The sequence below is a fragment of the Canis lupus genome, chromosome X (genome assembly GCF_011100685.1).
Source record: "Canis lupus familiaris isolate Mischka breed German Shepherd chromosome X, alternate assembly UU_Cfam_GSD_1.0, whole genome shotgun sequence".
NCBI lineage: Eukaryota > Metazoa > Chordata > Mammalia > Carnivora > Canidae > Canis > Canis lupus.
In genome coordinates this window covers 21,606,614-21,617,799 of record NC_049260.1, presented here as the reverse complement: position 1 = coordinate 21,617,799, position 11,186 = coordinate 21,606,614, and the positions used below count along the sequence as shown (strand labels likewise).

At 44.0% G+C, this 11,186-nt stretch overlaps 2 protein-coding genes across 8 annotated transcripts in view; one reads left to right on the top strand and one right to left on the bottom strand.

Annotated features, from left to right (window-relative positions):
- Positions 1–4,277: 4,277 nt before the first annotated feature.
- LOC119868419 (melanoma-associated antigen B18-like) overlaps positions 4,278–11,186 on the bottom strand; it is a 273,155-nt gene continuing 266,246 nt past the window's right edge. For 2 of the 3 annotated variants that reach the window (XM_038587117.1, XM_038587115.1), the window contains 3 exons: positions 7,257–7,330; positions 5,046–6,166; positions 4,278–4,926 (listed from right to left, as the gene is read on the bottom strand). In XM_038587117.1, the coding sequence (XP_038443045.1) occupies positions 5,067–6,104 (1,038 nt within the window). In that variant the 5' untranslated portion in view covers positions 6,105–6,166; positions 7,257–7,330 and the 3' untranslated portion in view covers positions 4,278–4,926; positions 5,046–5,066. Of the gene's footprint in view, positions 4,927–5,045; positions 6,167–6,785; positions 6,872–7,256; positions 7,331–11,186 lie in introns of all 3 variants that reach the window. The other variant, XM_038587116.1, reaches the window with a different exon arrangement.
- The window catches only part of LOC119868421 (proteasome maturation protein-like), a 135,730-nt gene continuing 131,481 nt past the window's right edge, over positions 6,938–11,186 (top strand). For all 5 annotated transcript variants that reach the window (XR_005386203.1, XR_005386202.1, XM_038587121.1 and 2 more), the window contains exon 1: positions 6,938–7,120. The gene's annotated coding sequence lies outside the window, so the exon portion shown is untranslated. The remainder of the gene's footprint in view (positions 7,121–11,186) is intronic.

The window sequence follows — 11,186 nt, the reverse complement described above, 5'->3', positions numbered from 1 at the left end:
GATTGAGTCCTGCATTGGGCTCCCCACAGGGAGCCTGCTTCTTCTTCTGCCTATGTCTCTGCCTCTCTTTCTGTGTCTCTCATGAATAAATAAATAAAATCTAAAAAAAAAAAAAAAAAAAAGAAAAAAAAAAGAAATCCTGCCACTTGTGACAACATGGATGAGCCTGAAACACATTATACTAAATGAAAGAAGCCAGGCACAGAAGGACAAATACTGCATGGTTCTGTTCACATGAGTTACCTAAAATCATCATACTCATAGAATCAGAAATTAGATCGGCAGTTACCAGGGGCTGGGAAGAGGGGGGAATGGGGTGTTGCTCCATTGATAGAAAGTCTCCGATACAGGATGGATTAATTCTGAAGACATGCTGTACAACATTGTGCCTATGGTTAACAGTACTGTATTACGCACTTAAAATTTCCTTGAGAGATTTCACGTGAAGTGTTTTTAGAAAAACCACCAACAGGACACAAGGAACCTTTCGGAGGTGATGGATATGTCTCTTACTTTGATCGTGATGATGAGTCTATGGATGTACACGTACATCAAACTCATCAAACTATACCTATTAAGTATGAGCTGGTTTTTGTATATTACATCTCAATAAACCTATTTGAAATGAAAAAATAATTCTAGGGATCAGGTAAAAGAGGGTGGTGGATCTGTAGATCTTGTGGAAATATCTTGTGTCCATTTTATTAAGTCAAGGTCAAGAGGCAGGACAGTATACACATTGTTAATGGCAAATCTTAAGAATTCGAAACATTTTTATAGCACATCTACATATGAAAAAGTCTTGGGTCAGCTTTGAAATGACATACCTCAGATTGTTCGTTGTCAGAATTCAGGGCTGAATTTTGAGGCAAGGAGAGATGGTAATTTATCTGTATTGTTAGAAGTTTCCACAAGAATATATGTACTATTACCTTTGTTATTAAAATATTTAAATTCATCTAACCATAGATAGTAGCTGTGCATTAATCAAAGTGTCCAATAGCTGATACAATAGCAAACCTGCCAAGGCTTCAAACAACAGAGGTTCGCATCTCCTACACATAGTCTGATGAGGGTTGGTGGGGGCCTCTTCTGTCAGACAACCCAGGGGTCCAGGCTGCTCCCGTCCAAAGGCTCCATTTCTCAGTGAGGGTCTCTGGGTGTGCTGCTGAATGAAAGAGAAAGAATGGAGGAGGTACACTGGTTCTCAAATACTTTGGCCTGGAGCTGTCAAACACTTTCTGTTCTTATTTCAGGGTCAACGGTAGTCGCATGACCCTTCCTACACGGGGTGGGAATGTAGTCTCCCTGTCAGCCCAGGAAGAAGACCAAGACACGTCCATGAGCACTTGCAGCTTCTCCCACAAACTGTAACTGAGTAGGTGCTTGATAAAGATCAATTATTAGAATTTGTTATAAAAACAACTGTCTTCTTGGAGTTTCTAAGGAGGCCAGTTTGCCTTGTAATTCTTCGATTTTTTTTTCCAGTCCTGATATGTGACAGGTGCTTTTAAATACTGGGTCATATTTTTCAAAGGGATCTTGTAAAATCTCCCTAAGGTGGGCTCGCCTTTTGCACTCAATAGCACCTTTCTGCACTCACCTTCTAAGTGCATTCAAGAATCTCTACAGGATGAGAATGTTCTCTTTCTATGAAGCATGGTCAAAACTTTAACTTGTTAGACAAAACAACCCTCGACATGACTGAATGTGCAGGACACTTTTACAGATGCCATTAGGCACCAAGACAAACCAGCATCCTCCTCTGGGGCAAGTGCTAAGAGGCTTTGCTATTCCAAGATAGTATGTCTGTATGTCAAGAAATCATTTTGTCTCCTCTTAAAAGATCTCTGGGTTGGGACACCTGGGTAGCTCAGTGGTTGAGCGCCTGCCTTCAGCTCAGGTCATGATCCTGGGATCTAGGATCGAGTCCCACATCGGGCTCCCTGTGAGGAGCCTGCTTCTCCCTCTGCCTGTGTCTCTGCCTCTCTCTCTGTCTGTGTCTCGTGAATAAATAAATAAATGCTAAAAAAAAAAAAAAGATCTCTGGGTTCTAAGAGATTCAGCCTCGGTAGCTGTTTGCTGGACAGTGATTTCCACAGTTACCAAAGTGCCGGGGAGGCTTCGGTTGCTGACCATCTAGGTAAGCTCAGTCACTGGTGTACATATTAGGGGCCAGTCTCAAATACCACACTCCTGCAAAATCCTACTGACAGTATCTGTGTTGTTCACAAAACCCCCTTAGATCTAACTTCAGTTACATCCCAAGAGCCACTATATTCTGCAAGAAGTAAGACTCTAACCACCAGCTCATTGGGAAGACACTTCGATACCCTTGTAGGGATGAGGCAGGGAGGGGGGTGTGCATGTGCTGTGGTAATCAGGTATCTAAACTTTGCTGTCTGTGGTTCGACCAAGGGACAGGACCTCCAAGGTACAGCTGCAGCGAGGTGGAAGGCTCTAAGGGGAGAGCAGGTGATTCAGGACTATCTGTATCACAGGAAGCCCGGTGCAGCCTCCAGTGGACACAGAGAAGAGCTGGCTGGCAAATGAGGTTCCAATTTGAACAGTAGGGCACACTGGGGATGCTTAGGAGCCAAGTACTATAATGCAGGAACGTGCTGGGACAAGAGGAGCCTCACTAAAGCCCACAGAGAATCCCCAAACTGTGCTGTATTCTCCTAATCACCTTCCTTCATAGGGACTGCTTTTAGCACTTTGGCTAGAGCATCTACATTTTCAATTACCCGGGATACACCTTGGAGTAAGAACAGAAAATGAAGAGACAGAAGGTCGCATCAGGCTGGAGGAGTGGAAAAGTGTGGGCCCCAGACAAATATAACCAGGGATCTAGTCTCAGCTCTGCCACTTATCAGCCACGTGACCTTGAGAAAATTACAAGTTCAGCTGCAAAGTATGTCTGATGAGCCCCATCCTGTGGGAGTAATGGAATAAATGGAACGGATATGAAGCACTTGGCAGAGGAAGTGGAAAATACTAGGTCTTCCATGAATGGTAGTTATCATAGGATTTGATGCACATATTTTTTTTTAAGATTTTACTTATTTATTCATGAAAGACAGAGAGAGAGGCAGAGACACAGGCAGAGGGAGAAGCAGGCTTTTTGCAGGGAGCCCGACGTGGGACTCGATCCTGGGATCCCAGGATCACGCCCCAGGCCGAAGGTGGCGCTCAACCCAAGCCTCCAGGGCTGCCCGATATACGTATTTTTTAACTGCAGATGATACCATCTTCTGCTCCAGGGAGTTTTTTTTTTTTTATTTTTTTGAAATTTATTTTTTAATTCAGGAGATACCACACAATATGCAGCTTTCTAGGACAAATAACACCAAACTAACCCTCATGCTTCTTAGCAAGCAAAACTAAAGAAAGCTTTCTCCAGTTCAGGTTAAATTACTCAACTTGGGTATGGAAGAGTCTCTTCCAGCTAGATGCAACTCAGATGTCCCAGAATGTGTCAAAAATCAAGACCTTCCCATCCAGACCAGCCCAATTTTCACTCATTTCATTGCCGCCAAGAATCTAATCCTCCGTCAGAATTTGCAAAATTACACTTGTGATCATGTAGGTAATCTTTCAATGAATTGGGACCTGGCTCCCCACCCAATTCAGAGCAGAGAGAGCCAACACAGTAACTCCTCAACATTGTACCTCAGAGGAGCAGCACCCTGAAGATGCTGTGCCTACAACGAGACTACGCTCTTTGTCCGAGTGCCAGTGAACGAGAACACAGGCTAGCTTCCATTTCTGCCTCCGGAGGAGGTCTTCCTCTGGTTTACCGATGATGGTACCAAAGTCACACAAGGGCAGGTTTGCATTCTGTTGTCCTTCAACACCGAGAAAGCATCTGTCTGTCCACCCTTTGCTCCCCAGCCCCACAACCTTGCGTGGCCCACCAGGCAGCTTAAATACTGTCTGTCCACTCCCCACCACCCACCCCGAGGGGCTTGTAATTTCCCCAAACCCCCAACTGCCTTTCTTCAGAGAATTTATATCTTATGGCTCAGCCAGACACGCTCCCTGTCCCACTTCTCTCAACCCTCTCCTGGCCTCCTTACCCCTTTACTCCTTCTTATTGGTCCATTAGGTCTTAGAGGGTCTCGTACCATCTTCTTTATATGATTACTGTTCCCAGACTGTGCAATCCTAAGGCCAGGAGTGTTTTATATCCTAGCTTCCCCACTTCTAACACCGTGACTTTCAAAGAGCAGACATTCAATTAGTATTTGTAAAATAAATGAGCCAGCAAACACGAATTCTAGTTTTCAAATGTTTTATTTCTCCTACATTCTTTAGTAAGTAAACCAAATCTAGCTATGTATCTTCTTGCAGAACAGACTAAAATGGATAGGGGAAACCAAGAACTGAGCCTCTTTTACTTCTCTCCCCTCCATTTTCCGATCCCAGTAATTTTACTGCTAATTTTTTTTTGCATTTCAAAGGGAATGCTTGGTATAATGCCATGTTTTATTGTTCTGTTTGGGTAAACATGAAAGGCTTCCTAATTTGTTTTACTAAAGAATAAGACTCCTAATCTTAAATCTATTAGACAGCAATGAATACCCAAATCATTAATAAATTTTTATTTAAAAATTAGTGTAAACTTTCTATTAAAGAAATAATATTTGAAATATGACAAAAGGCAAAAGAGTGAAAGGAAGAGAGAAAGGAAAAAAGAGAAAAAGAAAGAAAGAGAGAAGAAAGAAAGAAAAAGAGAAGAAAGAAAGAAAAAGAGAACAACAAAAAAAACACCCTAAGTTTACCAGACAGAACAGGAACACAAAGATGATATTCACTGTGTTCCTTCCAGACCCACCCTGGCCATCTACTACTTAGAATGTTGACCACTTTTTCTCTTCCACAAAGAAAACAATCTGCATCAAACTTCAACATCTGAAATACAACCTAAAAAAAGAAATGAAATTCCATGTTACTGATATACACAACAGGAACACCAAATGACACAGGCTCCACTAGCCAGGCCCTGCCTCCCCACCCCCGCCCCCGTTAGAATGGTGACACACCTTCTCGACCAGCCTCAGCCCTCACTTAGTGTGGGAGACGCCCCCAGCCAAGGCCCTGGCACGTGCTCGGACCAGGGCGGCAGTCTGAGCCCGGGCAGCAGCTCGGGTTTGGGCTCGCTCTTCCTCATCTTTCAAAGCCTCTTCATACCAGGCTGGGAAGGCAGTGGGGACCGTGTCATGAACCTTGGCTAAAAACTCCAGGACTCTCATCTTGCTGGTCTCAGCATGGGCCCTGGGCCCCCACAGGAACTCGTAGCGTGGAGGGAAGCTGTCGGGTGCCTGGCGGTACTCCAGGTACCTTAGCTGTACCAGATCTTCGGTGATGACCTTCCTGGGGTCCCCATAGATGAAGTGCTTCCTGTTGGCATAGACACCCATCATATTCAGGACTTCCCAGACCTCCTCCTCGGCGGCGCAGTTGTCCTTCATGAAGATCACACCCAGCACAATCATCAGGAGGCCCGTCTTGGGCATGTTCTCTTCTTCGCGCATCGTCCCATCGAAGGTGAGGTCTAGTTTGCTGACTAGGGCATAGCAGTGCCGGATGGGATCCACTTCCTTCAGATCGACACCGAAGGCCAGCTCCATGTGCTCAGAGGCTCTCTTTAGGATCTCATTGAAATGACACCTGTACTTTTTGATGACCAACTTCAGCATGTCTGCCTTGGTAATTGGCTCTTTATTTTGATACTTCTGCAGTAGGAACTGTACCAACAGAACCACCTTCTTGTTTAATGGGTCTCTGCGTGAGACCTCAGTGCCACTAGAGGAGTTGGGGCTTCCTTCATCTTCGCTCTTGGCACCTTCATCTGAGTCAGTGCATGACACGGCTACACTAGCACTGGTGGAACCTGAGGCTCCCTTAGGTGCCTGAGGACTGCTAGCTGTTGCAGCAGCAGGAAAATTCTCAGGGTGGCCTCCCGAGAGAGCACAGGCAGTGGAGAAGGACTCCCCTGCAGCTGGTGCGGTGGCCTGAGCACGCTCCAGGTCCTGGGCCTCACTACGGGCCTGGCGGCGCTTCTCACGGGCACGCAGCTTACTCTTCTGACCTCTAGGCATGGTGACTCTGGTCAGGGACAGCAGGCGGGTGTGCAAGCAGTTAGCTTGATGAAGAGGTCACCCTGGAATATGAAGAGATGGTATGCAAAGCCTCGCTAAGGATGTTCTACCCAAGCTCCAAGAAAAGGTGTCTCTGTTTATCCCCTTAAGGGTACTGTCTTAGGAACCCACAAAGCAGGGGTGGGCAGGACTCCATGAACCTCTTCCCTTTTGGGGGTGGTTGTCACCCCAGTTCTAACTCAGAAATTTATTGACTCCTTGAAACCTCCCTCTGCTGACTTGAGGCTGCCCCTTTGGACAAAGGCCTGCCACTCAGCAAATCCCGAAGCGCAAGTGAGGGTGTCAGGCCTAAAAGCCACGCTAGAGCCACGAGTTCAGGGCAGTGGGGGTGAGGCACGCCGGAATAGGGCAGGGCTCTTTGGGTCACCCCAGTTCTTTCAAATGAGTCTTTTTTTTTTTTTTAATTTTTTATTTATTCATGAGAGACTGAGAAAGAGAGAGGCAGAGACACAGGCAGAGGGAGAAGCAGGCACCATGCAGGGAGCGCGACGTGGGATTCGATCCCAGGACTCCAGGATCACGCCTTGAGCCGAAGATGGCACTAGACCGCTGAGCCACCAGGGCTGCCCCCACCCCAGCTCTGAAAGGAGTGCACCTCTGCAGTTCCAACAAGTTACTCACCTTGACATCTGTCCAGTCCCAGGACTCCTCCCTTCGCTGGCATAAGACCACACCTTTATACCTCTCCCAACAAGCTCTGGGGCTCCCTAACGGGCGGGGTTAACGGAAGACAACATGAGCACTTCCGGCCACGCCCACCTGGGCTTCCACCATAAAGGCTCGGGTGGATTTCTAGGGTATTCCCCTCCATTCCGCTGGCGGAAGAATTATGTAGAACTCAAACAGGGGTCCTTCCTGACTCCTGACAGCTTGAGCCTGAGGCTTCTTTCTCTGGTGAACTTAGCCACCTCACCTCAGACCAAGGCTTTCATTTCCCTCAGAACCCCAAGTAGAAAGTAAGTTAGGAGCAGAGCCAAGCAACCATGATTGGGGCCTTCCAAGACTCACAGGGGTGGGTGGGGCCGAGGGTGGGGACCTCTCTGTTGCTCCATCTTTTTGGGTGGGTTCTCCCCTCAGTCCTCAGTGTCATACCTTGATGTCTTGTTGGTGCTGGGCTACTTCTCTTCTGCTGACGTGAAGCCAAATACATCAGGTAAGGTAGAAATCTGTAAATAATTTAAGGAGAATTGACATGTGTACAAGATTCCACTCATGGTAAATAAACATGGTATTTTGCTATTTGAGACTTCCTTTACCTAAGTCTGTTATTTATATTTGCTTCCATAAAGGCCATGTACATACTTCTTAGTTCTCTTTCTTCAGTATATTTTTGATGATGCTACTGTTTGAATGGTATATTTTCTATGATATATTGTTATTTATTTTGTGTGGCTAGACTTCTGATTTTGCGGTAGTGATCTACATCAGTATCCTGAAGTTCCTTATACATTTGAATATTTTACAGCCAATTTCTTTCGAGTTCTCTATTAGGGAATCTCAATATCTCTTTTCATAAACTGTAAATTTCATTTTCTTACTCCTATGTATGGCTATATGCTGGCTATGCAAACCAGTCTGGGTTTGAACACTAGAAATTTACCACACTGCCATGTCCTGTTCTGACTTTAGTGGGAATGTTTTAACATTTCACACTTATGTATGTGTGCTGGTAATTTCACAATATGGAGGGGGATCCCTGGGTGGTCCAGCGGTTTAGTGCTGCCTTCGGCCTGGGGCGTGATCCTAGAAATCCGGGATCGAGTCCCACGTCGGGCTCCCTGCATGGAGCCTGCTTCTCCCTCTGCCTGGGTCTCTGCCTCTCTCTCTCTCTCTCTCTGTCTCTCATGAATAAATAAATAAAAAATCTTAAAAAAATTTTTTTTTACAATATGGAAATTCTAATACATTTGCTAACAGTCACTAGCATGAACTGGTGTTGAATTTTTATCAAAGGGTTTTTTCTTTCAGAACATGACAAAATGCTCTCTCTTCTCTGTTAACATAGTGAATTCCAATTTGCAATTTTTTCTAATGTGATATGATCTTTGCATTCCTTGGACACAGACTATTTCTTCATTTAATTCACTGCTGTATTGAATATGCTATGAATTTATTTAGAATATGGATATGAGTGAGCTTGACTCAAATATTTTTTTCTTGGACATACTCATCTGGTCTTTGTATCAAGGATAGTTAGCCTGTTAAAGTTGTTGAATAATTTCCCATCTTCTTGTATGGCTTGTAAGAGCTTATGTAGTGTAGTGATTAGCTTTTCCTTTATCATTTGATGTTAATGACCTTTCAACCTGGCTGATTCTGGTACATTCTGAGGGCAAAATTTGTCCTGAAAAGTTATCAGGACTCCAGTTTCAGATTATATTGTTCAATGAAAGTTTTATATTTCTTTATGGACCTATTTAGTGATTTGTATTTTGCTAAAAATGGGTTCCATTTTATTCGGGTTTTCAAAGTTAAAGACAGATTTATAATAAAATAATTTTATTATGGAAATTCTCCATCACATGGAGTGACATTGAAGTTAATTCCATTAGGAGACACATAACATCTATTGTTTCCTTTGTGGTAATGCTGGCAATCATTGATGATCATCAGTGTCATCCATTAATCCCTTAGGGGCTGCTGAACTGTAATTCTTGAGTTCTGTCATTTCTTCTGAGATTATTAGCTAAAATATATCTATAGGTAGAACCCTTTTTATAAGACTTTATTTATATATTTATTTGGGGGAGGGGAGACAGTGCGCACACAAGTGGGAGGAAGAAGAGGGAGAAGCAGACTCCCCACTAAGCACCCCACTAAGCAGGGAGTCGGACTCTGTGGAGCTCCATCCCAGGACCCTGGGATCACAACCTGAGCTGAAGGCAGCCGCTTAACTGACTGAGCCACCCAGGTGCCCCAAGGATATTCTTTTTACTGAATTGGTGGGATGATGAAATAAAAGTATATATGAGAAAATACTTTGGAAGTTTCACGAATTACTACTCGTTTAGAAATATTTACTGGATTGAAACTTTGAGGGGCACCTGGGTGGTTCAGTGGTTGAGCATCTGCCTTTGGCTCAGGTTGTGATCCCAGGGTCCTGGGATCGAGTCCCACATCAGGCTCCCCACAGGGAGCCTGCTTCTCCCTCTGCCTATGTCTCTGCCCCCTTCTCTGCATCTCTCGTGAATCAATAAAATCTCTAAACTAAAAAAAAAAAAAAGAAAGAAACTTTGAGAAAGTCCTAAAAATCAGTCTTGATCCATCCTTTGAGATACCAGTATCTTAGTTTTTTGTCACTGCATAACAAATTATGTCAAACTTAGTGGCTTAAAATAACACCCATCTATTATCTCACAGTTCTTTTGGTCAGTGGTGTAGATACAACTCATTTGTGTTCTCTGCTCAGGTCTTCACATTCAAAGTGTTTTGTTGCTGGGCTGCATTCTTATCAGGAGGCTTTGGGAAGGGTCCACTTGGCCGAATCCAGTTAACCTGTCACTGTAGCGCTGAGGTCTCCATTTCTTTGCTGGCTGTCAGATAGGGGCCACTCTTAGCTCCTAGAAATGGACTACATGCCTTGCCATGTGGCCCTCTTCATTTTCAGGGCCATCAGTGGAGAATCTCCCTGATGGAGAATCCCCAGCACTTGAATCCATTTCTCCAGGAAGAATGAATCTTGCCCCTTTTGAGGGCTCACCTAAATAGGTCTGGTCGACCAAGGATAACCTCCCTTTCTTAAAGTCAGCTGTGGCATGTAATATAACTTAATCATGGGAGTGATGGGAGTGGGAGTGACCCATCATATTCATAGGTCCTTCATTCAAAGGGAGAGGATTATATGGGGTGTGGGCTATTGGGGGTAATCTTAAAATTCTGCCTATCACACCTTGAAAAAATAAATGATTACAGAATTTCTGACCATAACTATAGCTGGAACTCCCAAGTTGCATATATTGTACTAAATTTAGAACAAAAGGTTTTAAGTCTCTAATGCTGTTGTTTTGGTTTGTTGTTGTTTTTACCTTCTTTGAAACAATCGTGTGTGATGGCTGTTAGCATGCATCAGGGAACTGCTTAAATGAGCTATGTGCTGCAATAGGCAAAATTAAGGCTTCTCATCCCCAAACTGAAAGGCTGCATTCAGACACTGAACTTTAAGGGATCTGTCATTTCATCATTAATGTTTTCATGTTTTATCAACTCAACAGCTACTCTCTTTCTGCTTATTGTTTCTTTAACAAATACACAGAAGGCTAAGCATCATGCTAAGAATGGAGTAGGTAGTAACAACCATTCGTTCATTCTTCTTTGCATCAGAGCAACTCTAAACGTAAGAAGCAATAAATTACTCTTACATCCTACTATTTTCAGAGGCATAGGAATGGTCACATAACAAAATGAGGGATGATGCATGGATCACTCAACTGGAACATGGACATCTGAATTTCAGTGACGGCTCACTTCCAGCATGCCTCTCAACCTGACCATACCTTTCCCTGCCTAGGCTTCAGATTCTATTCTGAGAGGTTGGTAAACTAGCCTATTGCAAGTATTTACTGCTTGTCACCGGCACTTACTACAAATGCAAAGGAATTTTAGACTCTATAGAAAATGTGTAGGCAATTCAAAAGGAGTTTCAAATGAAATGCCATTAATTCACTTGGAAAGGAGTAATTGGCCAAATAGAATAACGACATATCCATAATAATAATCATAGAAGTTCCGACCAGGTAGCTGGCAAAATTTTTCTTGGCTGAAAATGGGAAAAGTACAGGGATTTAAGGAGGAAAAAAAATGCCTACCAACAACACAAGTTTAGTCCACTTATACACTAGAGGCTTGTATATTTTATCTTTAAAAGAAGTATTATTAGGGATGCCTGAGTGGCTCAGGAGTTTAGCACCTGTCTTTGGCTAATGTCAGATCCCAGGGTCTTGGGATCGAGTCCAGAATCGGGCTCCCCGGAGGGAGCCTGCTTCTCCCTCTGCATATGTCTGCCTCTCTCTGTGTGTCTCTCAT